Source organism: Neodiprion virginianus, chromosome 3 (assembly GCF_021901495.1).
Source record: "Neodiprion virginianus isolate iyNeoVirg1 chromosome 3, iyNeoVirg1.1, whole genome shotgun sequence".
In the NCBI taxonomy this organism is placed as follows: domain Eukaryota; kingdom Metazoa; phylum Arthropoda; class Insecta; order Hymenoptera; family Diprionidae; genus Neodiprion; species Neodiprion virginianus.
This window is the reverse complement of record NC_060879.1, coordinates 348,724-372,542: the sequence shown is the minus strand read 5'-3', so window position 1 is coordinate 372,542 and position 23,819 is coordinate 348,724. Positions and strand designations below refer to the sequence as shown.

The following is a 23,819-nucleotide window of genomic DNA, read 5'->3' as shown; positions in this document are numbered from 1 at the left end:
CTGCGCGGCATAGATTGGATTCACGAGGCTCGCTGTCTTTAAAAATTCTTAGTCAGTGGTTTCCTGTTGGCTATCCCGGCTATCCGCTATACATATTTATTATTACCCCCACTCTCCTGTACACTTGGTATACATTTATACCTATGTTGATCACTGATGTTTATAATCCATTTGTTATAAATTCATCGCGACGACTCCGAACATCGTTCACCATCGTTGTCATCGGTGCCGAAGCTTTTGGTTTGCTGTTGACTGCTGTTATGTTCCAATTGTCGTATAATTTTTTCTAATTTCCTACAGTGTTGTCCTATACTGCATTGCCCATCGGTCACGCAGATCCCCGCAGACTTTTATTGACAGACAGGAATACACTAATTGTAGAATTGTCGAAAATTGCGATGGCTCGTGCTTGCGGAATTAAGTCATCCACTCATCAGCACTAGGAACCTAAAGATACAACGTTCATAAATAAAATTGTCTGTGGTCTTGGTCAAAGATGGACGAAGCAAAGTTTTTAAAAAGGTAGAGTTTTTACTGGCTGATCAGCCTTCTATAGATTATCCTCCGATGCAAAATTATATGACAATGACAGCTGTCTCTGGAACATGTCCGGATAGAATAGGTGAAAGAACAGGAATTATTGTTCATTTCTTCCTTGCTCAGGCTGAATTTTTCTGTTTCAGGAAAGTGAGATCCGGCAACTTGGATGTTCATCCAACTGAAAAGGCTTTGGTAGTCAATTACGACGTGGAAGCATTGATTTTAGGAGAACTTGGTGACCCTATGCTAGGAGATCGCAAGGTATCGATACTCCACCTTTCCAGTCTATCCTCAACATAACCGTTGTCGACTATGCCCACACTGGACATCTATTGCATGTACCGACTCCCATGGAACTAGATTTGTGTTCTTTCATTGATTTCTTATTCGATGAGTGCACGGTATTGATGTGTGTACCTACTCATCAATTTGATCGATACATGGCAATAGTTATATATCTATTACTTATTATGTATGAGCTTGATCAAATACAAAGCGTCCTGACGGTGTGAACATGGTCGTCAATGATGAAAGTACAAGGGTAATCACCTTGTTAGTTACAGGTCAGATGATATATTCACATATATCGACTAATATTTTAGGAATGTCAAAAGATAATACGCTTGAAAAGTTTGAACGCTGATACAAACGTAGCTCTCCTCGCCAAAGAAGTTATGGAAAAATGCAGTTTGATTCATGGGTCCAAGTTACGAGAAGTTGAACAACTCATCTATTATTTGCAAACTCGTCGGACCAATGATGAAGGTAGGATAGTTCAGTAGAGAAATTTTTTATTCATATTCGTATAATTTTATTGATGAGTTTCTTTTAAATTGTTCTAGTTGAGGATGTGGGTATACAACTTTCACGGCCAGCATCTTCTCATGCAACAAACGCAGAGCGCAATGTTGACATCGAGAGAGCCATTATTAGCAACATTGACAGTTATATTGAACTTATGTACGAAGAGATACCAGGGAAAATTAGGGGTTCGTCTCTAATTCTACAGCTCGCCAGAGTTCCGGACAACTTGTTGGAATTGACAAAGAATGGTCAGTAACATGAAATGAAAAAGATATCAAATATATCGGGTATTCCCCCTTTTACTTTGTACTTTTTTAATACATTGCAAAACAACGATACAAAACAAGAGAGTACAATCAACAAGACTTGTGGGAAGTGATTTGGTTGAAAAATGTATCAAGCTTCTACAGATTTTCCTAGCGGTATTTACAAATTCCTATTTTCTCTTGTTCTCAGAATCCCTACTGAGTGCACTAGCGAGAGTTCTGAGAGAAGACTGGAGACGCAGTATCGAACTATCCACTAACATAGTCTACATATTCTTTTGTTTCTCAACTTACAGTCAGTTTCACAGCATAGTACTAGAATATAGGGTAAATTCAAAACGTTCTTCTCTCTTGTATAACGAGCAGCTTGTCCCGTACGTTTCAGATTTATAAAATTTTGGATCTATTTCATCAGATCGGCTCTCTATGTATGGACATAATTGACTTCGAGCTTGGGCGTTATGACCAGTGGAAAGAAGACATGGAGAAACGGCGTCGTCATTTTGAAAGTACAACAGGCCTCTCGCTTTTTCCTACTGAAATTGGTAATAACTTGGATAAAAAAGCAATAGTCGGCGATGAGATCTGGAATGCAGATGGTCCCCTTGACTTTGAAGTTAAAAGAAGATCCGTCGAATTAACAAGTTCCGCTACGGACGTTGATGTTAATAAAATGAAAGAGGACATTGAAAAAAGTCGTAAAAAGTTTAAAAGTTTGACAAGAAAACAGGAACAGTTACTGCGAGGTAGGTGACAATGCTTTGTTCTTAAAGAAACAAGCTATTTAAATATGCATGTACTTTATGTTTAGTTGCCTTCTACCTATTATTGAACATTGCGGAGAACACAGAAGTGGAACGCAAAATGCGTAAGAAGAACGTCATTGGGATGCTCATCAAGACATTAGACAGAAGCAATACGGATTTGCTGATATTGGTTGTGACTTTTCTCAAGAAGTTGTCTATATTCCGCGAGAACAAGGACTTAATGGTATATCTTAACACCTGTGGCTCACAATTTTAATCATTCAAATATCCTCTGTGTTCTCAATTGCCAAAGTTGCATTGAACTTCTGTAATAATTTTAGGCGGATCTGAATGTAATTGAAAAATTACCAAGGCTACTACACAACAGTAATTCTGATCTAATTCAAAGCACTTTGAAGTTATCATTTAATCTTTCATTTGACACAAAATTGCGGTCAAAGATGATACGGGTAGGACTGTTACCAAAGCTAGTCACGCTGCTGATTCAAAGTAAGTTGATTGAAGCATCATACGAAAGTGTATCCTACGTTCTATGCGATGCGTCTTATAACAAGTCTGCTTTAATTTCCTTCCACAGGTGAGATCAAAAACAAAACTACAATACTCGGCTTGCTCTATCATCTCAGCATGGATGACAAAGTCAAGTCTATGTTTACATATACAGATTGCATTCCTATGGTACGTAGTAGGCAGTTACTTCAAGTCACTACTAATCGGGCCAAGGTACAGATCTAAAACATTGAATCTTGATATGCATAGGTTACCGACATGATTTTGGTGTCTAATGATAATCAAATAAAGCCGGAGTTGACTGCATTATGTATAAATTTGGCCGCCAATAAACGGAATGCTCAGCTTATGGTCGAGAACAACATTTTGCAGGGGTTGATTCGTCGTGCATTTAGAACTCAAGATCCGCTAGTGATGAAAATGATACGAAACATATCACAGCACGATTGCACCAAGGAGAGTTTCATTGTGGGTATTCCGTAGGAAATGTATGAGTATTTAGCCATCCACTGCCTTCCTTTTATATGACAGACTTTGTATGTTACAGGAATTTGTTGGCGACTTTGCAACGGCTCTGACTCAATCAGAATCGCAAGATTTCGTGCTGGAAATTGTTGGAGTCCTTGGCAACTTGACACTTCCGGATCTTGACTATTCACAAATACTACGACGATGCAATCTAATACCTTGGATAAGGAACAACCTTGTGCCTGGTAAACAATTTCTGTTCCGTACAGAGTCTAAAGAATTAAGATTTGGAGAGCGTTTTTATGTGATTGTCAAACGCCAAAGTTGACATGCTTGTGTACTTCTTGGTAGGTAAAGCCCAAGACGATTTGGTACTGGAAGTAGTAATATTTTTGGGTACGGCAGCTTACGACGAAATGTGCGCCCGATTATTGTGCAAGGCCGATATTTTACTGTCCCTGGTGGAATTACTCAGAGGTTTGTTTCAGCCAGAAGGCAATAATTTAATAAATTTATAATTCATTCCGTCTACGCTTATGACTACAAAAAATTCTCTTCATAAACAGCAAAACAAGAGGATGATGAAATAGTACTACAAATAATTTACGTATTTTATCAAATTGCTAAACATGATTCTACAAGAGACTATTTGATTCGAGAGACTGGTAATGGTAAGTATATTTATTTTCTATTGATGCTTTCAAGTATTGCCACAATCAGTGATTGACTCGTTCGTCATTTATTTCCAGAAGCCCCTGGTTATTTGATAGACTTGATGCATGATAAAAATCCCATGATCCGAAAGGTATGCGATGCCTGCTTGGACGTTATTGCGGTAAGTTGTTTGTCGAAAGTTGTTCCCTCTTGTTCAAAGCTAGGACTAGGATTACACCAAAATAACATACTCGATTATTTCAGCTTTGCGACGAAGACTGGGCAGCTCGAATTAAAGTTGAGAAATTCCGATCACACAACCAACAATGGTTGGAGATGGTAGAGTCTATTACATTGGACCCTACAAATCACCTCATGCCAGACGAAGACGATAGCCTCCCACCATTTGCTAGTGGAGATCTTCTCAAACATACAATGCTCTTTCCAACCAGTAAATAATATTTACAAGCATTAAGTATATTTATCATATTGTAAAGCGTGGAAACAAATTATTTCAAAATATTTCCGGCAATTGATTTGAAACGACGTTTAATACACCTTCTTCCAGGTAATGCTGCTTTGTTTAATGCAGACGATGTCGATGTTGTGGCTAAAAGCTTATCGGATGCTTCGGAGAATCCTAGCCGACCAGTCAGTCGGTAAGTTAAGAAAGATGGGCAGCTAAACAAAAGTAGCGCATGGGTAACCTATTATTTAATTTGTAAAAAATTAACCGCAGTGATTTGATAATTACTGAAATACAATTTAGGTACACTAGAGATTTAGATGAGATGGGTGAACTAACAGCTGCCCGCTCCAGGTCCCGACTGTCCATTGGCTCGGGGATTGAGGACTTGTGTGTCTCGAAAATGAAGTGTAATGAATTCAATGCCTCTCACGTACTTATATAATGGCTGGTAATTTGAATAAATTTCTATTGCTGATCTCATTACATTATCACGTATATAGGTAGATATACAAGTAGAAGTAGCGATACGTTAAATTATTTATTCATACTTAGATATTGTACACACACACACGCATATACATATTGATTTATTTATTCCCTTTAGAATAACATTGACATTTGCAAATGTTATAAAATATGCAGACTTGCTTTTCTCTTGTTTTCAATAAAGCAATATTGTTTGAGAAATGAGGAAAATAACTATCTTACGATCATAGGTCCAATCAAGTTCCAGGTGATTTATCATCATAGCAACAATAAAATGCCCATGGATGTTTGGCTTTCGCCAGAAACCGGAGCTGGAATTGATCAGGTTTAGTTGTTACGGCAATCAAAGCTCAAAACTTGACAGTGTCTGTTCGCACGGTAGAGCGATTTGCAATATACAGAAGATGAATGTGATAGAATTGGAATCAGTCAGCAGCCCACTGTACAAGCATAGCATAGCTCCACGTTTTGATGATTTGCTGGCTAACTTTAATTCAACTCCATTGGGATCACTCTACAGTGCAAATAAAAACAGAGCAGAAACTTTGAACTCTGTTGATTGTGAAATTAAACTCTTTTATCTTACAGCATGTATCTTACAGTTATAAAATAAGTTTAGATTACTTATTAAAATTATTTTGGACACATCGATATTGTCTAAATAAAAAACATTCCGCCATGGCAGAGCTGAGGCCGCTTCAAGAATAGCATATACGATGATTTTGCTGTATTGACTATTGCCATCGATTACTATCTAGATGTGGAAGCGATAAGACAGAGATTCAAAATTATGAGAAATTTCAATCGATGACAAGTGAACACGTGTTTGCTGACTAAAGCGCAATTCTACCGGGTTAGTGAAAACAAAATACAGGATAAATGGTTGATGGTAAGGAAATTATACATGTTTGGTTTTTCTCCTATCTAAAAATGATTAGTTGACAAACCGTGTCCAAGTGCACAGTTTGTAGCACGACGAGGCATTCAGTCATATTGAAACAACAGGTGTGTCTGCCAAAGTGAGATTACCCTGCTAAGAGGAGATCCCGAGACTGGTTGTTATTCAGCTTATAGAATGCTGCAGGAGCTCTTCTCGCGGAAGGGGTTCGACTTTTGTGAAGAGAATCCGACTAACAGGCAGTCCTCTTGCTCGTGTTCCGTGATATATTTCATTATATCCTCGACGGCCTTGCTGACGGTGATTCGCCTGATCGCAGCCTCGCGACGAAGCTGCTCGGTAACCTGTCGTTGCTGTTGTAGATTCGTAACCATCATGTCCATAACAGCCGTATCGGACAGGCCTATTGTTAGGGCGTGGCGGTACACTCGGGCGATGAAACACGGCCTAGAGGCCTAAGGGTTTCGCAACGGAGACGGTTTCACGGCACCGATTCCAGGGGTGAGACTTTACGACTTGGTTCTTGGACGTTGTTGCGAACTGCGGGCGTCGGTCGACGGAAAGGGTTGGACTCGATCTTCGGTAAATTGCCGAATCACTCGCCACTGAACGAGTATTCTTACTGCCGTTGGCTTAGTGAAATTTGTACGGAATCCGACAGAGCTTGCCGACTATGATGGATCTATGTATGCATGTGCCTACACACATATGTACGTAACGTACAATACTTAACACTTTAAAATAGCTCCGGAATGAATATGTGTGTACAAGATTATCAGCAATTGCGAGTAATGGCGGCTTCCTGCGGCTTCGTACAAAATGTTCGTTTGACGCACGAAGTTTGACGGCGACACGATGGGGGTTTTTAAAAGTGCAGTGGCACTGACTAAAGACTATTAAAGATGGTTTACCCTAACGGGATTTTATGTATCTTATGGGATTGCTTGTCAAACGGCCTCCACCGATAAAAAAGTTATCGGATTGCCACACTGTTATCCTCATACTTCTATGCATATTACTGACGTTCACACATGCATTTTTTGGCTTTTTTTACCTCGCAAGCCAGAAACAGATAAGGGAAGTTCCCAAACTGGCACGAAATCACAATCACGAAATATTGTTTATAACTGGCTTTCTTTAGTAGGATATGCAATGGCTTCTCAACGCTTCCGGTTTCCATTCATCGCTGCTAGATATTCGAAACTTCTGCGCGACTAAATTCATAAGCAAAAGTTCGTTTCATTAGGTAAAATAAATATTTCTCAAATGGATTCTTTCCATGCTTATGCGTGGAATTAAATTTTTTGTTTCTCCGACGGCGGACAATTTGTGCAGTTGGTATGCTGCGAGCATTGACCAGAAGTTGTCTGTTCTTGCAGTTTCGAATCTATCGCCGGGGGTGCGAATGTTCCGCAGTTTCAGTTACACCAAATTTGCCATAAAAATCATGCCATATTGCATCTTGACGGTTTTATATTGAGTACATGCTGATCTAAGTGATTCACATGGCGATTTCAGGTGACTAGAAAGATAATTGTGAGTGTAAATATTCGTTATTTTAATGTACAAATCGGTTGAAAAAAAAACAAACATCACGATGCCCGTTGCCCGGTGTAATACCGAAGGATGGAAATTGTGTTCGTTATTTGCACATGTATGTATACTGTACAGAATAAAGATGAGAGTATTTTGGCGCAATTTTGTAGGAAATTTGTCGGCAATAGCTACAGCGCATTGTAATTGGCATTCATCATCAATGTTTTGTCAACGTCTTACTTCGTGGTCAACGGACTTCGGCGGGATTCGTGATTTATAATGGCGGCGTTCTGGGTATAAACAACTGACAATCGGTGGAAAATTTCTCTTCTTGCCGCCAATTTAACGGACGGGTTTTGGCGTGCCGTTACCGTATCGTCGTTAATTGTAGTTATTGAAGTGAAAGAAGTGTGAAAAGTAGCCGTGAATACTCTGTTTTACATTTGCAATTTTTCGCGTGCAGGGATTCAGGCCACAGTGGTATGAATATAGCTCAACTGGCATTGCGAAGTCGTTTAGGCTATGGAAAATTCACCGTGTCAATTTTCAATTGTTGCAAGCTAAACTCAGATAACATTCGAAATCATTTACACAAGTCCCAATCCTCTGTACTCGATCGTTTAATCAAAATGTAGTCTCGATGAATCCTAACAAGTGCAGCGCGGAATTTAGAAAGCAGTTTTGTTCTATTTGTGGGGTGAAAAATTGTCGTGAGTTTTCCATCGGTGATATTCTTTGCCGTTTATTCAGTGTTTTCCATAGAACTGTAAAATTTATTCAGTGTCTTCTACGGGAATATAAAATTTATCCAGCGTCTTCGACAGGAATATAAAATTTATGCAGTGTTCTTAAGAGGAATATAAAATTTATTTAGTGTTCTCCACAGGAATATAAAATTTGTTCAGTGTTTTCCACAGGAATGTAAAATTTAAATAGTGTTCTCCGCAGGAATATAATATTTATTCAGTGTCTTCCACAGGAATATAAAATTTATTCAGTGTTCTCTACAGAAATATAAAATTTATTCAGAGTTTTCCACAAGAATATAAAATTTATTCAGTGTTCTCCATAGGAATATAAAATTTGTTCAGTGTTCTCCACAGGAATATAAAATTTGTTCAGTGTTCTCCACAGGAATATAAAATTTTTTCAGTGTTCTCCACACGAATATAAAATTTATGAAGTGCTTTCCATAGAAATATAAAATTTGTTCAGTGTTCTCCAGAGGAATGTAAAATTTGTTCAGTATTCTCCACACGAATATAAAATTTATTAAGTGCTTTCCATGGAAATATAAAATTTGTTCAGTGTTCTCCAGAGGAATATCTAATTCACGACAGAAAGGATGCACTTCGGATGGTGAGGCTGGACCGATTATCAAGTTGCAGCATGGGTGAGTCGCATGAATTTAAAATCACCCATTATTTCTGGCTGTTAGCTATTTGAAAATGTTCGGTGGTACCATATCAAAAGTGTTGGAAACTCGCTCTTGTAATTTAGTCACTAATGTCACCTATAGGTCAGGGCGGCAAAAGTTTTTAAGCGTTTCAAATGTTGGCAAAATTCAATTCGGCGACTTTTTAGCTTAGTCTGATAATTAATTTTGTTGAAAAATTAATGGCTTGTTGATTTGAAATAATTTTAAGGTGAACTATTCAGCTGACAAGCAAATGTCCGAGTCGGTGCGCATTAAGATGATTTCAAAATAAATATAGTTTCTGGTGTATTTTTTCCGAATCCAGAAATATTTTATATTTAATTCTGTTGAGACGATTTTTAACACTTAACTTTACAACAAACAGGATTAATTACTCAGCATATACTTTGCGTAATTGAAGGGAAACTAATTAGTTTTGAACTAGTATCTGAATATATAGTTTCCATGTTGGAGCTTTACATATCATTTGTTAAGAACAGGTTCTTTTGTTCCTCGTTTTTACGGTTTTGTTGGAATGTGGGGATAATCTTACGCTATTTATAACACATTGATTCAAGGTGGACTGGATCAGTTAAGATTTCTTTATAATATAGATGAACCTTGTATAGACTGTATACTTTATCCCACGGCGTAAAGATATATAGGTGTAAGTTTGTAAAGTTCACTAGCTGGCAATACCGAGTCGAGCTCGGAACGGAAAAATACATTGAAAGCATGATTTTGTTCGCAACTTTTTAATCGGACGACAAAACGTTTGGCTTTGATGTAAGCTGCTTTGATTTCTCACCATCATACACTCTATGCTCGTGAATACGATGTATGTATGTACGTGAATCAAAATATTGAGACACTACATGGGGCTAAAACGTGGGTCGTCGTTGATGAAATTTCTTCACTGAACGTTGCCAAAGATTGGCGTATTATTTTGAAATGGCCGAAAGAGCGCCGATCTTTCAAGGCACGGAAGTAACAGCAGTGGCCTACACTTACCGACTCAATCAAAACAAGTGCGTAGTTTGTTCGTTCACCGCAAAACTACCGTGGCACTGCTGTCGATCACCGAGCGGCACGAGCAGGCACGAGGTGTAGGACGACAGCGACAGACGACGATCTACGCTTTGTGAATTGGTGTAAGTTGTTAGTGAAAAATTGCGTCGAAAAAATGGCTCTGCACGTTCCACAAGCGCCCGGAGTGGCTCAGATGCTTAAGGATGGAGCTCGCGTAAGTATTTGTAATTACGGTAGTATTTTTTTTACTTCCAGTAACCGCAACGCGATTATAAATCGGCCGGGTCACCGGTGATGCGTACCGCGTGTGGGCGCGGAGGTACCGACTCCGAGAACGTTCCATCCGAGATTCGTCACCATTTATGGGCAAAATTTATTTTCAATCACATAAAATCAGTCTCGTGCCAGATAATTTATTTGTTTGACGCCCGCGTTAGATATGCTATTTTTAATGTATTTCTGCTTTTCAAAGTATTTTTCAGGTTTGGAAGAAGCTGTTTATAGGAATATATCTGCCTGTAAACAATTTGCGCAAACGGTCCGTACCGCCTATGGGCCAAATGGCATGAATAAAATGGTGATAAACCACATTGAAAAGTTGTTTGTCACAAGCGATGCTGCTACTATTATTAAAGAGCTGGAAGTCGAGCATCCGGCTGCAAAGTTAATGGTCTTGGCCTCGGAAATGCAGGAAGCAGAAGTAGGCGACGGAACAAACTTTGTCATTATCTTTGCTGGGGCCTTGCTTGAAGCAGCTGAGGAACTTCTCCGCCTGGTAAACTTCTTGTTCTGCAGCTACGTCAGATCTGTTATGCACGTGCATGAGATTCATTTCAGTTTAGTTTCATATTGTCAAGTGCTTGGCATTTGAAAATAATATATGAAAAGTTGCCTACACATTGTGATTATATTTAACAAACAAAAATTTAAGCAACAACTCAAATATGGGTTCCTTGAACTATATTTGTTGAACCCATAATCTCCTTTTCCAGGGTGTAACAACATCGGAAATAGTTGAGGGTTACGAGGTTGCATTAGAAAAGGCACTAGAGATCTTGGGGTCGCTAGTTGTTTACAAAGTCGAAGATTATCGCGACAGTGCTCAGGTACAGAAGAGTATAAGAGCGGCAATAATGAGTAAGCAGCTAGGGAATGAGGATTTTCTCACTTCTCTCATCAGCAAGGCATGTATATCCATTATACCGGAAAAAACAACATTCAACGTGGACAACGTTCGTGTGTGCAAGATATTAGGCGCAGGTCTGAACTCCTCCCAGGTCGTGCAGGGGATGGTTTTCAGAAGGCAGGTAGAGGGTGACGTAACAAAGAAACTGCGTGCGAAAATTGCGGTATACACTTGCGCCATAGATATTATACAAACAGAGACAAAAGGAACTGTGCTTATCAAGTCAGCTGACGAACTAATGAAGTTCTCACGAGGTGAGGAATCGCTTCTGGAAAATCAGATTAAGGCTATAGCCGATTCAGGAGCCGAAGTTGTTGTTTCGGGAGGGAAATTCGGAGATATGGCTCTTCATTATATAAACAAATACAATCTGATGGCTGTACGACTGCCGAGCAAGTTTGATCTTCGTCGTTTGTGTAAAGCAGTTGGAGCAACAGCTCTCTCCAAACTGGTATGCATCTTCAAAATTTGACTCACAAGATCATCTGCCAGTGAAAAATAGATACTATTAATGAGAATCTATAATTGCCACGCAATTTTATACAATTTTTAATTTTATCCATAGACTCCACCTTGCAAGGAAGAACTCGGATATGCAGATACAGTTCACATGGACGAGTTAGGGGATACAGCAGTTGTTGTGTTCAGGCTAGATGGGAATGAAAGTCGCATAAGTACAGTAGTCGTTCGTGGATCAACAGACAATTATATGGATGACATCGAGCGTGCGATAGATGATGGAGTAAACACGTTCAAGGGATTGACAAAGGACGGACGATTTGTGGCGGGTGCTGGAGCAGTTGAGGTTGAGTTGGCAACCCAGGTTGCCGCTCATGCCGACACACTTCCCGGTTTAGAACAGTACGCTGTAAGAAAATTTGCTTCCGCTTTGGAGACATTCCCAAAGACACTTGCTGAGAACAGTGGTAATCGGGCATCTGAACTGCTGTCGAAACTGTATGCAGCTCATAAGGAAGGAAAACGTAACTACGGCTTCAACATTGAAGTGAGTGTTCCCATTACTCGGCTTGGTGATTTGCTCAGTGATAAAGCATCGAGATTCGATAAACTTATCCATTTTTATTTTGTCCAATTACAGGGCGATGGGCCTGTGCTCATAGATGCCGTTAATGCTGGGATACTGGATCTTTATGTAGCAAAACAGTGGGCGTTGAAGTACGCTGTTGGAGCGGCATGCACCATTCTGAAAATTGATCAGATTATCATGGCTAAGCGTGCCGGAGGTCCGAAACCTCGCGCTGGTGGTCATAATAGTGATGATGAAGATTAAAGATTTTCATAACCTCACGATACAGTGTTCAGGGTAATTTTTTCATACCTATACCCAAATATGTTCAGTGCGATGAACATAGGAGGATCGAGGAAAAACTTATTACACTTACCTTGTTGGTATTGCCTCTAACTTGCAAATCTGATGAGAAAACCAGGGAAGCTTTATTATTTTACTTCAAGTTATGGGAGATAATGTGTGCCCTTGTAATACCGCAAATAATGTGATGAAATATTAGCTTTTGCCATTTTCTACTTTTGTCACAGCAAGACACACGCAAACACATTCACATTAGCTTGATTATTAAGATGTATCGAAATATAAATTTAACAAATTTGATATTGTATGCAATCCTTCGATTCGATGCTCTAGTACATTTTATTGAATCATCGCCATTCAACTAATTTTTATTAGAAGCTAATTTCTCACAAAAATCTTGTCGGAAGTGTTATCAGAATTATTTATCTATCTTTATTTTCCATTCCTTTTAAACACAGAGTTTAAGTTATACTGCATAGGTGATAATATTTCCATCGCAGAATTTTCAATCATTCAATTTTATTCAAACATTTACATAATTCTTTGTATGATTACATATGAATAATCACTAGGGGTTATTAGATTTAAAGAAACTGAAGAAATTTAAGTCACCAGACAAACTTTGTAGGTTTGTGAAATTTATTCGGAGAAGACAGCCGCATTCGCCGATTGAATCTGAAATCTATGGATAAGGCTTGTTTTTAAAATAAAGTCATTCTAAAGCATGGCGGTCAGAGTTCAAGAATGAACACTGACGTTGATTAAAATGGGACTAGAGCCAGAGAATAAAAATGCTTGAAAGACTTTGGGTGTGTTTGACGCTTGAACTCGAACCACTAGCTTCAGCTTCGTATGCTATAACTGATGAGACACAGGTCCACAAGGTTTTAAATAATTTCTAACCTGTGTAAAAAATTCCCTGTTGCGGAACCGTACACCGATGGCTCTGATTATGCGGCCCTGTGAGTTTTCTCTGGTAAAAAAAACAGCAGCCACGGTAAAATAATGCAAAGACTAGCCTCACAAATACTTCGAATACCTCCAGAAGCATAAACAGCGTTATTCCCAAATACAAGCTTAGGGCACCTCCGAGAGAGCCGACAAAACTTTGCAACTGGACAAATATGGTGGATAATCAACATGTTATTGACTGAATATGAGAATATTTACCTTGTAAGTTGGATGCTGGTCGATAGATTGAACTCTGAGGTTTTCAAAAAATACGTCTATCGTTAAAACGTTCTGAAGAAGAAGTTGTTTTTCACGGACCCGATAATCTGACCGATATTTCTCATACTTGCAGGCTCTTGCCATACCAAAACGTTGAGCTACGTCACACTGGTAAAGAGCATGCTTAGATTCTTATTAAATTCACACATCTTACTGCCTAGGTTAAATGGGTTACCCAGTGCCAATCTTGGATGGTTTTAAGTTCATACATCTATCTATGTCTCACCCAGTTATTCTCATTCGGCCATGCAGCTTGGGAAATTTTCATATTGTAAGTAATTTCTCTGAAATATTCATACAAAGAGGTATAAGGCAATTAACTTTGTCATTGTTCAATTGAGTAACGCTGAAATGATTCTACTGTGCTAGCAGCAACACAGGTTTGACTACTAGCATTGCATGTTAGTTTCCGTGTCATTTCAATTATCTGTTAAAAACCTGAGATAGACATAAGAATATACTGTTTACAACCTGCAATCCATATTGCAGCTACACTCGCGTGTTCGTGTTTCAAATTCTTCGAGCACCCGGCCAACACAGGCGTAATCCCGATCTGTTGACAGTTTTGCACAAAGTTTCAATTCTATGTTAATACAAGTAAAATTGATAAACCTGTCTGATGAGCGGCAAAATTTCCAACTTTTACTGTATTCATACTCAAGTTAAAGGTCCTGGAGTTGAAACTTACTGTCAGATGTTAAATTGCAAGGCGATACACCTGTGGATATATCCATGTAAATTGGATGTGTACATGAACAGAAATCTTCAAATGCAAGCTGCAAGCATATACGTTGGCACTGCTGCAATATTTATTGATTAAAGGTTAATACTGAAATCTTTACTGCAATTTATAGGTAAGTGAAATACTTTATTCATTGGTATCTCAATAAGAAATCCAAAATGTATGAATTTTCAGTACAGGTATCTTTAACATACCTCCATCGAATATCTGTAAGCATCTCCAACCTTCGCTTCGTACCACGTTCGTTCCCATCCTGAGGTGCAGTTCGTTATATACGGAAGCTTCTCTCTGGTAACTTGGACCTGTTTCATCGGTTGGCAGGTTAGCATTTGTTGAAAATTAATGTGAAACTCATATGCAGAACACTATGAAGTGGCAGTCGATTAATTGTTACCAACCTGTACGAGAGCAGTGCTGGTGGCCGTGTGCGGTGGTATTGTTAATCCATTCTCATTTGGTAGGGGAAATTGGGAAGGAGGATGCACAACAACCCGTGCTCCAGCTCTGGGACTCAGTCCTCCTCCGATATAATTAGACTGGTCCAGGAACAATTCCATAGAGAGTCCTAGGCATCATTTGATGTGTTTGATGTGTATGATAAATAGTCAGCAATGGGTACTTTGTGCTGTCTGCTTTGCCTTACCATAGTCTTTGCCTGGCATTACTGTCCTCCTTGTTGTGGTGAAAGTAAAACAATTACCGTAGCTAGTACTCGAGATGGTTTTGAAAAATCTGTGGAAGGTCGTATGTTTGTATTGCAAATACAATAACTGTTCGAGTAAAACTCAAACAAATTACGAGAACATTGTATTATATGAATTATATACACGCACAATGTAATGTTACTGCAGGACTTGCCGCTGAATGTACAAGCTCTTATAAATCCTGTAGCATCATGACCCATTGCGATGCGATCTTCTTCCGTAAAGTTTGCATATAAAGCTAGAAAGTTCATCAAGTCGTTGAATGATTGAGTTTGATTTATCTGGGGCTTAATCTCTTCTTCGTCCGTTGCACTGACAGTTGGTGTTGCTAGACTGGTTGGAGCTTCCGAGGTCTGTAGGCTTGCAGAATTGCGCAACATCGTGCCACCGACCAATCTTAGGGATCATATACCAGCACGAAATCACATAATATAGAAGTACTGAATTGACTTGACACTAAAATATGTACTTCATACGTAGGTAGTTTAGCAACATCAATCATACTTATTGGCTACATATTGCCAGGACAGAACTCTATTCATGCAATCCGAAACTAGTACCTACCTCGAGGACTTGGTTCCATCGCTATGATTTTTTGCAACAGTGTTCGCATAGCTGTTATCACCTGTATATCGATAAACTGTTTCCATTTTTCCCTGAGGCAGATACCTTAGTGGATCATTGTCTATCCACAATTCACCTACTCCTGTGTGCACTATGAGTAGCAATACCGAATCATATTGTGTATGAAATTAGTTGTGGGTGTAACGTGTTCCAATAATTCTTACAAAACTCCGAGTTTATCTACTACAGATTGCGTTAAAATATTTCTAAATCGCAGCGTACAAAAATATTCTCACCGTGATTATTTCCTACATTGTTACCATTGTCGCTATAACGGTGGTTACTCCGGGTCATTCGGCGAACCACACTGCAACTTGTCACCTGGTACAGTCTAGTAAAATCGATTGTATATACTTATAGAGTGTACAACTGTAGATAAATATTGACTACCCTTGATTATTATTCATTACTCGCCCAAAGACTAAGATATAATTATCTGTACAGACCTTTCCAATTGATTGCCAAGTTCGGTTCCTCGATTTCGACGAAAGAGTCTTCTCAAGTTAGTGCAGTGAACGCGATTCAAATTGCATACTGTGACAGCAGGAAATGGCAGGGCGGTGGCCTGTTTCAAGTTCATAGCTGTTGTTACGGGGTATGAGAGGTAATCCATGCAACTTACGTAAACGTCGCGAATTGTACATGCCAACCCGATCTAACCAAGGTAAGTAGAAAGTTTGTGTTATGATTCGTTTATCAAGAGTATTTGACAATTTTTAATGGATACTATGGTATTTAGAATGGATGCATAAAACTAATGGTATATTCTAAATTGGTGTTACATGTGATTTCCAATAACAGTTTAATAATTTTATCTACACTCACTGCGAACAAAATTGACCAAACAAATGTGAAAAATTTTCCTTGAGCATTGTGAACACTTTGCAAACCGGGAATCGTCGTGAGTCCCAAGTATTTGTGCCATGTCAGCCAAACAGGCCTCCAATAACCAATTAACGTTCGACATATCATTTTCCACTGGCGTTTTAATCTTGCCTCAAAATATTTCATTGTCTTCTAATTTTCCGTAACGTCTTTTTTGACGCAGTTCTTGTATCAATCAAGTTTAGCTAAGAACTAAGAGTACAGATTGTGTGCCAAGTTTCGGTAGGATGTTGATGGGTCAACATGCCGATCATCTATTGTGTTTACCAAGTGATTTTTCAATCTTTAATCTCTACGCCACATTAAGGTCATAAAATACACTCCGTGTGTTTACCTGGGTAACTATATATGATATTGCATTATTATTTCAGCAGCATCAGCTTGGATGTTAGGTGTTACGTAGCTGAGGAAGTTGCTAAATGAAACAAATATCGTTAATTCTGCACGCTACATTTATTGATCTGTTTTAACATTCATGATCAACTCTTAGATCCCTTTCTTTTTGTTACATAGTTACATGTGCCATTTGGATTAAACGAAGTTCACGAATAGGGAAAATGTGGAAATAATTTTGGCACTACAGTTAATACGTATGTACCATTGTACAGTGTAATTATTCATTAAATGTTTCATCAAATTATTTACAAAATGTTACAAGTAAATTGAATTATAATACGAATGTCACTGACAATCTATAGATTCGAATATGAAAAATGAATATAAATAAGTTCATAGCGACGAATATTTTACAAACGGTAAATCTCATTGTTACTTGACTTGTACACAAGTCAAAGTCGGGGCAACGACGTTTCCTTTTCCCGGAACATGGAGCGGGAGACCTTTGTAGACTGCTTGCCTTTCATTATCAGTCATAAGATCAGGTGCACAGGTTTCGAATATTTTTTTCTTAGAGTTTAGAATATTGTCAGGCGCACGGGGATAGCCGTCAACATGGACCAAGTCTCCCGGTACAGCGCCGAGCGGCGGGACAAGAATCTCGACTTTATCCGATGTAGAGGCACACATGACCATTGCCTCCGAAGTCACCCCACGCATCTTTGATGGTTTTAGATTGCACAAGAGTACGACCATTTTGTTGTTCAGCTCCTCGAGAGGCACATATTTTACCAATCCACTGACCTAGAATTGTGTTAATATACTTTTGAATATCCATCAATATTTCATTGTAATTTAATGTGCATGATTTCAGGGTATGGGTATGCGAATGTCTAGGACAGAACTTGGTATTTCTACAGAGATAATTACATTGCACGGCAGTTCTCTCAAATTGGATAATGTGCGATCGGTTGTTTTGTGAGCTTTAGGCTTACCACGGTTCTGTTTTTTTCCTCTCCCACGTCAACCTCCTCTACATACAGGGTGTCCGCGTCAGGGTGTTTTTTAGCATTTACAATTCTTCCGATTCTGAAGTCAAGCCTACCAACGTCAATTGGCGGCTCTTGGCTTTCAACCGTCGGAGCTATTGGCTTCTTTACCCCTGGCCCCTTTTCCTTGGACGCTTTTTTCCCCTTGATTGCCTTAGCATCTGGTTTGTTTTCATTTGCTGTTGAAGCGGCAGTTTCTACCACAGAGATATCCTTCGAATCAATTTTTACAGAACATCTACCATTGGCTTGCGGTATCTGAAAATGGACATTTTTTTCACATGCCTAAGTTCGCTGCCGTATGCGAAAAGTTACTATACTTGCACCAAGTTACCTGTTTAACCCCACGGTTCATTTCTAATCGAACAAGTTCATTCTTGTACTTCTCTATCTCACCTCGAAGAAGTTGATTTTCCAAACTCAAAACATCGGTTTGATTAATGTACGTCTCTTTCGTACCTTTTTTCAGCTGATCAACCTATAATTTATTAACGAAAACTGTAAATGATTTCTTATCAATATCAAGGTGTCCACTACACGTAGGTATGTAACCTGACAATGAGTTGGGTTAGGTTAATCTAGGTTACAACATACTTCTCGTTTTAATTCTGCTATTATTTGTTCAGCAGCCGATGCCTTTGACTCCAAGCGTTTAATAACATTGGCCGATGCCATACTCGAAGTCAATAGATTGTTTAATCTAACGCACACCGGTAATATATTCTTCGCGAGGATCGGCATTCGATACCTCCTACCGAAACAATGCGGACAAGTGCCTCGTGTTGTATTATAGTCTCCCTGTTTAGTTCAGTCTGGTTCAGTAACCCCGTCCTAGGAATGACCAAAGATAATCGATTTTCGATTAAATCGATGAATCGCGGCAACATCAGTGCGGTGTTCCACATGATCGGTTACCCATGATCGCCTGCACAACGTGAAAATTGCTTTCCAAAATGACAGCTGTGGACTGGGACGAAGTAAAACGCCTAGCTGCTGATTTTCAAAAGGCGCAGCTGAGCTCGACGCTGCAAAGGTCTAATTTTCACTCGCTCACTTATTTATAATTCAACATTTGCTAACCTTTTTCTTAATTTCACAACTATAGCACATCCGCACATAATTTGTTCAGGATTAAGTTAGGTTAGGGTAGGTGGCTCAGAATAACCTCGTATAAACATAATAATGTAATTTAAATAGTCAAACATTGGACAGTGTTGATTGATCGTATTTTAACCAGTTTTCATAATTGATATTTCTTGCAGATTGTCGGAGCATAATTGCGTGGAGATTGTAACGAAGCTGTTAGAAAGTAAACTTTTGGACGTTGTATTCACAACAGATGGCAAAGAGTACGTTACGCCCCAGCAACTCGTCAGAGAAATCAAGGATGAGCTACAAGTATGCGGCGGTCGCATAAACCTGGCTGACTTGGCTAAACTACTTAACGTTGATCTATCTCAAGTGTCAAAAGCTGCAACCGATATCGAACGACATGACAAGTCTGTCAAGCTAGTTCTGGGCCAACTAGTCGATAAAACCTACATGACCAAGATCACCGGGGAAATAAATGACAGGTTGAGCCAGCAGGGCCATGTTGATGTTGCTCAGTTGACCCTGTACTATGATCTTCCTGCCGAATTTTTACAATCCACTGTAGAAAGAGAACTCGGGAAAACTATATTTGGAAGGCAGGATAGACAGGACCCAAGAGTTTTCTATACAGAAGGATATGTGGCTAGAAACAAGGCAAAGACGAGGGGGGCATTGTCCGGCATCACTAAACCGACCCTGATTTCGGCCATTCTTGGCCAGTGCTCTGTGCCTGAAAGGATATTTTCGTGTGAGCTGTATTTTCGATTATTCGTAATACATTATTCACTGTTTACGTTTTACCAGAGACCTGATCAAAATTCAAGTGGCTTGCTTAGTTGAAATTAATTATCAATACTAATTAGTGATTTATTGCAGCAATTCTTGACAACTTGCAGGAGATGAGGCAAGTACCGGGAGTTGTGACGGGGAAACAGGGAGGCAATGGGATTTATGTACCTTCGATTTATTCAAAGAGCCAAAATGACTGGGTGGACAATTTTTACAAGCAAAATGGCTACCTTGGTGTGTGTGCTTTCAAGTTTTCATTATCATTTGTATTTCTCACTTTTTCATTAGAACCTTGTCGCGATTGAACTGCTAATATTCAAGTTATTGCTCTTTATGGCTGATACTGTCGAAAAACCTCCATACATGTACCAGTTCTAAGGACTTACAGTCTTGACCGAAATTCATCGTTTAGCCCTTACCTTGTTAAAAAAATACGATATCGCCATTTTTTTTGATTAGTGTATAAATTTTCAAATACTATTTTCAGAGTATGACGCTCTCTCACGTCTAGGATTTTCGGACCCACAGAATTTTGTGAAGCGTCATTTTGCGAATGAAAAATTATCTCTGCTGAACTCAGTCGCAGTGGGTCCAGCTATTACCGATCAAGTCGATGCAAACGTGGAAGAGGTTGCAGCTACTGGCTCGTTTACTGATATCTATCCGCTCTTGCCGTCTGTATTCAGTCCTGAAGATGCTGAGACTTTATTGAAAGATTCAATGAAACGAACAAATTCAAACATCCATGTCTTTGCGAATACTGTTGCTATATCAGATGCATTTCTTCAAAACTTGGTGTTGCGATTTGAGGGAGTTGCTGAGAAAAAAGCTAAAGAAGCAGTAGACAGTGGAAAATGGTTACAGTTTGTTGCCGAATCGAAAATAAAATCTAAGCTTGTTGATCCTGATGAATGCAGGGTGGATAAAAGGGAGGAGCGACGAAGAAAAGCTGTCGGCGGTAAAGCTGGGGGTGGTAGCCAAGGTCGTGAGACCAGGACTAAGTCTACAAAGAAGAAGAATTATCGTGGAAAAAATACGGTAGACGCTGATTCAGATGATGCGCAAGAGTCACAGAATTCTGTAAAGAAAGAATTCGTATTCTTCACAGTTGACGATATTGCAATTGAGATCGGTAAGGATGAGAATCTGTCCGATATTGAGGGACTTGTCAGAGAATTGGCGTCCTACTTACAGCCGAACCTAAGTAAACAAGCAGTGGCAGCTGCTGAACAGCTCGCACAAATGACAAAGACAAATAATTTGAATGTGGTTGAGGAAAGACTAAATGCTTTGGCAACAAGCATACGAGTACTTGACAAAGGTATAAAGCAACTTGACAAAGGTATACAGGTCGGCCTTACTAAGTATCTGATGAAAACATTAGGTACCGATCTTGTTAGCGATGTTTTCAAGCTGGCTGCGCAACAAAATTTGATTCAATGCCCGGAAGTAATAACAACCGAAGCGAGACTAAAGATTATTACCGAGCTACCATCTGACGTTAAGGACCCTCTAAATAATTTGCATAAGGCAGTGGCGGGATCTTCGGTAGAGGAGTTTTTGATTGCTGCTGAACCGGCGCTGGCTGCTTGCTGTTTGGTACTGCGAAAATTTGACAAAAAAAAGGAAAGACCTGTAGTGGTTGGTCACCGTGAAGCCTTGTTGGAACAGTTATCGACAACTCGGGATCCAGCCCTGGCATTACATCTAACAACCAGCATCCTTTTTACAGCTACTACACAAACTGCACTACACATGTCCGGCAGGCATGTGTTATCCGTTCTCGAATTCTTACAACCGCTGATACAGTCTCATGTTGCTTCTACTCTCTCGAGATATCACGGTTGGTTGCAATTACTTTTTATCACCATTCCCTTTAATTGTTTAGGCCAACACATTTTTTACTAGAGAGACGTGTGTTTCTATTACAGATCTGGTTCTGCAGCTGCTCAGTTCAACTGATGAGAACGTGAAGCATGAAGCTCAAACTGCTTTGGACGATGGTTTAGACGAAATCAAGAAGATTGCTATTAATTTTAAAAAACAACTAAAACCTGACAACTCGCAAGATTAAGTAGTTGAGTCTATCGATTATCTTATTATATAATACATATTTTAAAACCAATCGTTATTCATTCAACGTTGAATAAGTATTGAATACATACGATCAGGGGTGACTCCTTATACCGAAGAATACGATTACATTAACAAGTTTTTATTGGGATTCTCTACACGGTGTGGTCGGTTTTAATCGCCCCAGGTAAATATTTTGGAATTGAAAAAGTATATAAGAAAAAGTCTTACACAAAACCTGTAGGGTTTCAAGGGATAAGGATTATGCTCATACCTACAGGTCAACTTGTGAATTGTCTCATTTTTCAGATTTTGCAAGTTTTTTTTGTCATCCCTTATTTAGTACCGTTCTTTGTTGCGAAATAGGTTTTAGAAATAATTCTCGAGTTACCTGAACGGTAAATACATGTTGGGAAAACTGTGATGGGAATCGAATGTCGGTAATCGATTTATACTTACTCTATGTAGTGATAGTGAATAACACCACCGATAACCGTCGCGACGTTTGTAGATACCTTAGCAAAAATCCGATCAGAGGGCGTTAATCCTCGGGAGATACGAGAAATATTAGCACCGGCTTTTCGGGCTTTTCCTTATAACCTTTCGGAGTACAAGTAAAGCACGACACAGTACGGGACGGTAATCAACCTGAATTTACCGTCCACGATGTATCAAAAAGTGTTTAAAAAATTGATTTTGTGTCAGATCACGCTGCCAAATGAGGTTCAGGAAAAACGAGAGTATGAACTCTATCAGGCTAATCCGGCTCATCTCCGGTCTAGTGAATTAGTCATGGGAAAGCGTATCGGCAGGACGCCAGTCGCCACGTGCCAAAATAAACGTGACCAAGATATACGTCTTCATCGCACTCCCAATCCGGTGTCGGTACTCTTGGAGCTACAATCGCATTGGCGCAATCTTACGCAACGCTGCAGCGATTGGCCAACCCTTTTCGTGAATCCAGATTTAACCGTGCGATGGAGGCAGATGTATCCGCCGATTCATTAGCTGACGCGTTGCGTTGCAGAATATCACCTGGATAGACTGCGATAGTGTGAACTTGCATACGGCCAGGGGACACGGATATCATTTGTGCATACATCGAATTCGGCCATCTGGACATCACTCGAGTGGAGGAACGTTTATCTCGGTATGGCATCCAGTTGTTCCCACGTATCCCGGGGACCTCATGGCTGAGACCTTTCGCAGGCGGCAAGTTCAAACCACGCGCACGCTTTATATTATAGGTACACAAGTATTATACAGTATTGTATGTATTTCGGTGTAAATACTATTGCAATTGCATTTCTCCCGGTACAGCTGATAAGCGCAGGACGTTGCGCGTTCATTGTTTACGTATGACAATATATTCGAGTAAATATTGATGGACCGAAATAACATTGTAATTCAGTTTTTCGTGTCACCAGGCCTCGATGACTAATTTATTGTTTCTGTGTATATAACACAACAGTATACAATACACGTTTTATGATAATATAGATCAATTTTTCGGAAAACTCTCGTGAAAACATATCGAGTCTACTACAATTTCTCTTTCCAACAAAATAATAGAAGTAATAATAATAAAGTGATCGCTTGGTGTAGATCGATCCTATGTTATATATCTACCTATATCAAATTACCTATTGGTAAAATGCAGGGAATAATATTTCTGCGACAGAAATTTGTTAATAAATTTTGCAGAAAGGTGAAATATTTAATTTAAAGAAAAAAACAAACAAAAAAACAACCCATTGCATCATCGAAGGACATTTTACATGTATGATTCCTAACGTTCGTGAGCGATGCACGCAGTCCTATGTGAAACGTGCGGGGTTGCTGCGGTTTCGCGGTTTCGTGATTTTTCGGAACTAACTGTGGCTGGTGGAAGCGAGCAACGCTCCATCCTTTTTCGGTACCAGCGTGGTTTTCTTT

The 23,819-nt window shown here is 39.4% G+C and overlaps 7 protein-coding genes across 14 annotated transcripts in view; 4 read left to right on the top strand and 3 right to left on the bottom strand.

Moving 5' to 3' along the window:
- The first annotated feature begins 70 nt into the window (after nt 1–70).
- On the top strand, nt 71–5,823 carry LOC124301624 (kinesin-associated protein 3). Of its 4 annotated transcripts, none has more exons than XM_046756936.1 (17): nt 71–522; nt 684–801; nt 1,143–1,305; nt 1,383–1,592; nt 1,801–1,937; nt 2,026–2,356; nt 2,422–2,600; nt 2,698–2,866; nt 2,955–3,055; nt 3,137–3,355; nt 3,435–3,600; nt 3,707–3,832; nt 3,922–4,026; nt 4,105–4,190; nt 4,274–4,460; nt 4,578–4,700; nt 4,739–4,840. In XM_046756936.1, exons 1-16 carry the CDS (start codon nt 497–499, stop codon nt 4,670–4,672), a joined length of 2,418 nt encoding a protein of 805 aa, XP_046612892.1. In that variant the 5' UTR covers nt 71–496; the 3' UTR covers nt 4,673–4,700; nt 4,739–4,840. The 4 variants fall into 4 exon arrangements, with proteins under 4 accessions (XP_046612892.1, XP_046612890.1, XP_046612889.1 ...); XM_046756934.1 differs by having other exon boundaries at nt 72–522; nt 4,108–4,190; nt 4,578–4,668; nt 4,779–5,823; XM_046756933.1 differs by having other exon boundaries at nt 73–522; nt 4,578–4,668; nt 4,779–5,823.
- On the bottom strand, nt 4,998–6,728 carry LOC124301637 (guanine nucleotide-binding protein subunit gamma-1). The gene has a single exon (XM_046756964.1). It carries the CDS (start codon nt 6,243–6,245, stop codon nt 6,033–6,035), a length of 213 nt encoding a protein of 70 aa, XP_046612920.1. The 5' UTR covers nt 6,246–6,728; the 3' UTR covers nt 4,998–6,032.
- A 3,173-nt stretch (nt 6,729–9,901) lies between these two features.
- LOC124301629 (T-complex protein 1 subunit theta) lies at nt 9,902–12,660 on the top strand. The gene is made up of 5 exons (XM_046756948.1): nt 9,902–10,058; nt 10,317–10,619; nt 10,837–11,481; nt 11,596–12,036; nt 12,130–12,660. The coding sequence occupies exons 1-5, from the start codon at nt 9,999–10,001 to the stop codon at nt 12,319–12,321; spliced, it is 1,641 nt and encodes a 546-aa protein (XP_046612904.1). The 5' UTR covers nt 9,902–9,998; the 3' UTR covers nt 12,322–12,660.
- A 146-nt stretch (nt 12,661–12,806) lies between these two features.
- Nucleotides 12,807–16,267, bottom strand: LOC124301628 (amiloride-sensitive sodium channel subunit gamma-2-like). The gene is made up of 12 exons (XM_046756947.1): nt 16,107–16,267; nt 15,897–15,991; nt 15,601–15,751; nt 15,166–15,432; nt 14,976–15,064; nt 14,731–14,897; nt 14,527–14,634; nt 14,279–14,390; nt 14,062–14,143; nt 13,817–13,874; nt 13,531–13,698; nt 12,807–13,474 (listed from the first exon to the last, which is right to left on the bottom strand). The coding sequence occupies exons 1-12, from the start codon at nt 16,238–16,240 to the stop codon at nt 13,259–13,261; spliced, it is 1,647 nt and encodes a 548-aa protein (XP_046612903.1). The 5' UTR covers nt 16,241–16,267; the 3' UTR covers nt 12,807–13,258.
- A 712-nt stretch (nt 16,268–16,979) lies between these two features.
- LOC124301633 (aminoacyl tRNA synthase complex-interacting multifunctional protein 1) lies at nt 16,980–18,671 on the bottom strand. The gene is made up of 4 exons (XM_046756958.1): nt 18,525–18,671; nt 18,265–18,408; nt 17,877–18,188; nt 16,980–17,685 (listed from the first exon to the last, which is right to left on the bottom strand). The coding sequence occupies exons 1-4, from the start codon at nt 18,669–18,671 to the stop codon at nt 17,314–17,316; spliced, it is 975 nt and encodes a 324-aa protein (XP_046612914.1). The 3' UTR covers nt 16,980–17,313.
- Nucleotides 18,672–18,823: 152 nt separating this feature from the next.
- On the top strand, nt 18,824–22,013 carry LOC124301625 (E3 UFM1-protein ligase 1 homolog). Its single transcript, XM_046756938.1, has 5 exons — nt 18,824–18,963; nt 19,193–19,770; nt 19,899–20,045; nt 20,299–21,654; nt 21,743–22,013. The coding sequence occupies exons 1-5, from the start codon at nt 18,884–18,886 to the stop codon at nt 21,883–21,885; spliced, it is 2,304 nt and encodes a 767-aa protein (XP_046612894.1). The 5' UTR covers nt 18,824–18,883; the 3' UTR covers nt 21,886–22,013.
- Nucleotides 22,014–22,714: 701 nt separating this feature from the next.
- The window catches only part of LOC124301626 (monocarboxylate transporter 10), a 35,232-nt gene continuing 34,127 nt past the window's right edge, over nt 22,715–23,819 (top strand). For 3 of the 5 annotated variants that reach the window (XM_046756944.1, XM_046756943.1, XM_046756939.1), the window contains exon 1: nt 22,715–23,131. The gene's annotated coding sequence lies outside the window, so the exon portion shown is untranslated. The remainder of the gene's footprint in view (nt 23,132–23,819) is intronic. The other 2 variants (XM_046756942.1, XM_046756941.1) reach the window with 2 other exon arrangements.

Bases quoted from the DNA above. Each gene is read 5' to 3' on its own strand.
- LOC124301633 (XM_046756958.1), bottom strand. From the start codon at position 18,671: ATGCCGATCCTCGCGAAGAATATATTACCGGTGTGCGTTAGATTAAAC. The intron at 18,409-18,524 runs GTATGTTGTAAC...AATAAATTATAG, and splicing joins TAGCAGAATTAAAACGAGAA to GTTGATCAGCTGAAAAAAGG. The intron at 18,189-18,264 runs GTAACTTGGTGC...GTCCATTTTCAG, and splicing joins TGAACCGTGGGGTTAAACAG to ATACCGCAAGCCAATGGTAG.
- LOC124301629 (XM_046756948.1), top strand. From the start codon at position 9,999: ATGGCTCTGCACGTTCCACAAGCGCCCGGAGTGGCTCAGATGCTTAAG. The intron at 10,059-10,316 runs GTAAGTATTTGT...TGCTTTTCAAAG, and splicing joins TGCTTAAGGATGGAGCTCGC to TATTTTTCAGGTTTGGAAGA. The intron at 12,037-12,129 runs GTGAGTGTTCCC...GTCCAATTACAG, and splicing joins ACTACGGCTTCAACATTGAA to GGCGATGGGCCTGTGCTCAT.
- LOC124301628 (XM_046756947.1), bottom strand. From the start codon at position 16,240: ATGAACTTGAAACAGGCCACCGCCCTGCCATTTCCTGCTGTCACAGTA. The intron at 14,635-14,730 runs GTTGGTAACAAT...CCGATGAAACAG, and splicing joins CCAGCACTGCTCTCGTACAG to GTCCAAGTTACCAGAGAGAA. The intron at 14,144-14,278 runs GTAAGTTTCAAC...AACTGTCAACAG, and splicing joins TTGCAATTTAACATCTGACA to ATCGGGATTACGCCTGTGTT.
- LOC124301625 (XM_046756938.1), top strand. From the start codon at position 18,884: ATGACAGCTGTGGACTGGGACGAAGTAAAACGCCTAGCTGCTGATTTT. The intron at 19,771-19,898 runs GTGAGCTGTATT...GATTTATTGCAG, and splicing joins GCCTGAAAGGATATTTTCGT to CAATTCTTGACAACTTGCAG. The intron at 20,046-20,298 runs GTGTGTGTGCTT...TACTATTTTCAG, and splicing joins CAAGCAAAATGGCTACCTTG to AGTATGACGCTCTCTCACGT.
- LOC124301624 (XM_046756933.1), top strand. From the start codon at position 497: ATGGACGAAGCAAAGTTTTTAAAAAG. The intron at 2,601-2,697 runs GTATATCTTAAC...TAATAATTTTAG, and splicing joins GCGAGAACAAGGACTTAATG to GCGGATCTGAATGTAATTGA. The intron at 3,056-3,136 runs GTACGTAGTAGG...TGATATGCATAG, and splicing joins ATACAGATTGCATTCCTATG to GTTACCGACATGATTTTGGT.
- LOC124301637 (XM_046756964.1), bottom strand. From the start codon at position 6,245: ATGGACATGATGGTTACGAATCTACAACAGCAACGACAGGTTACCGAG.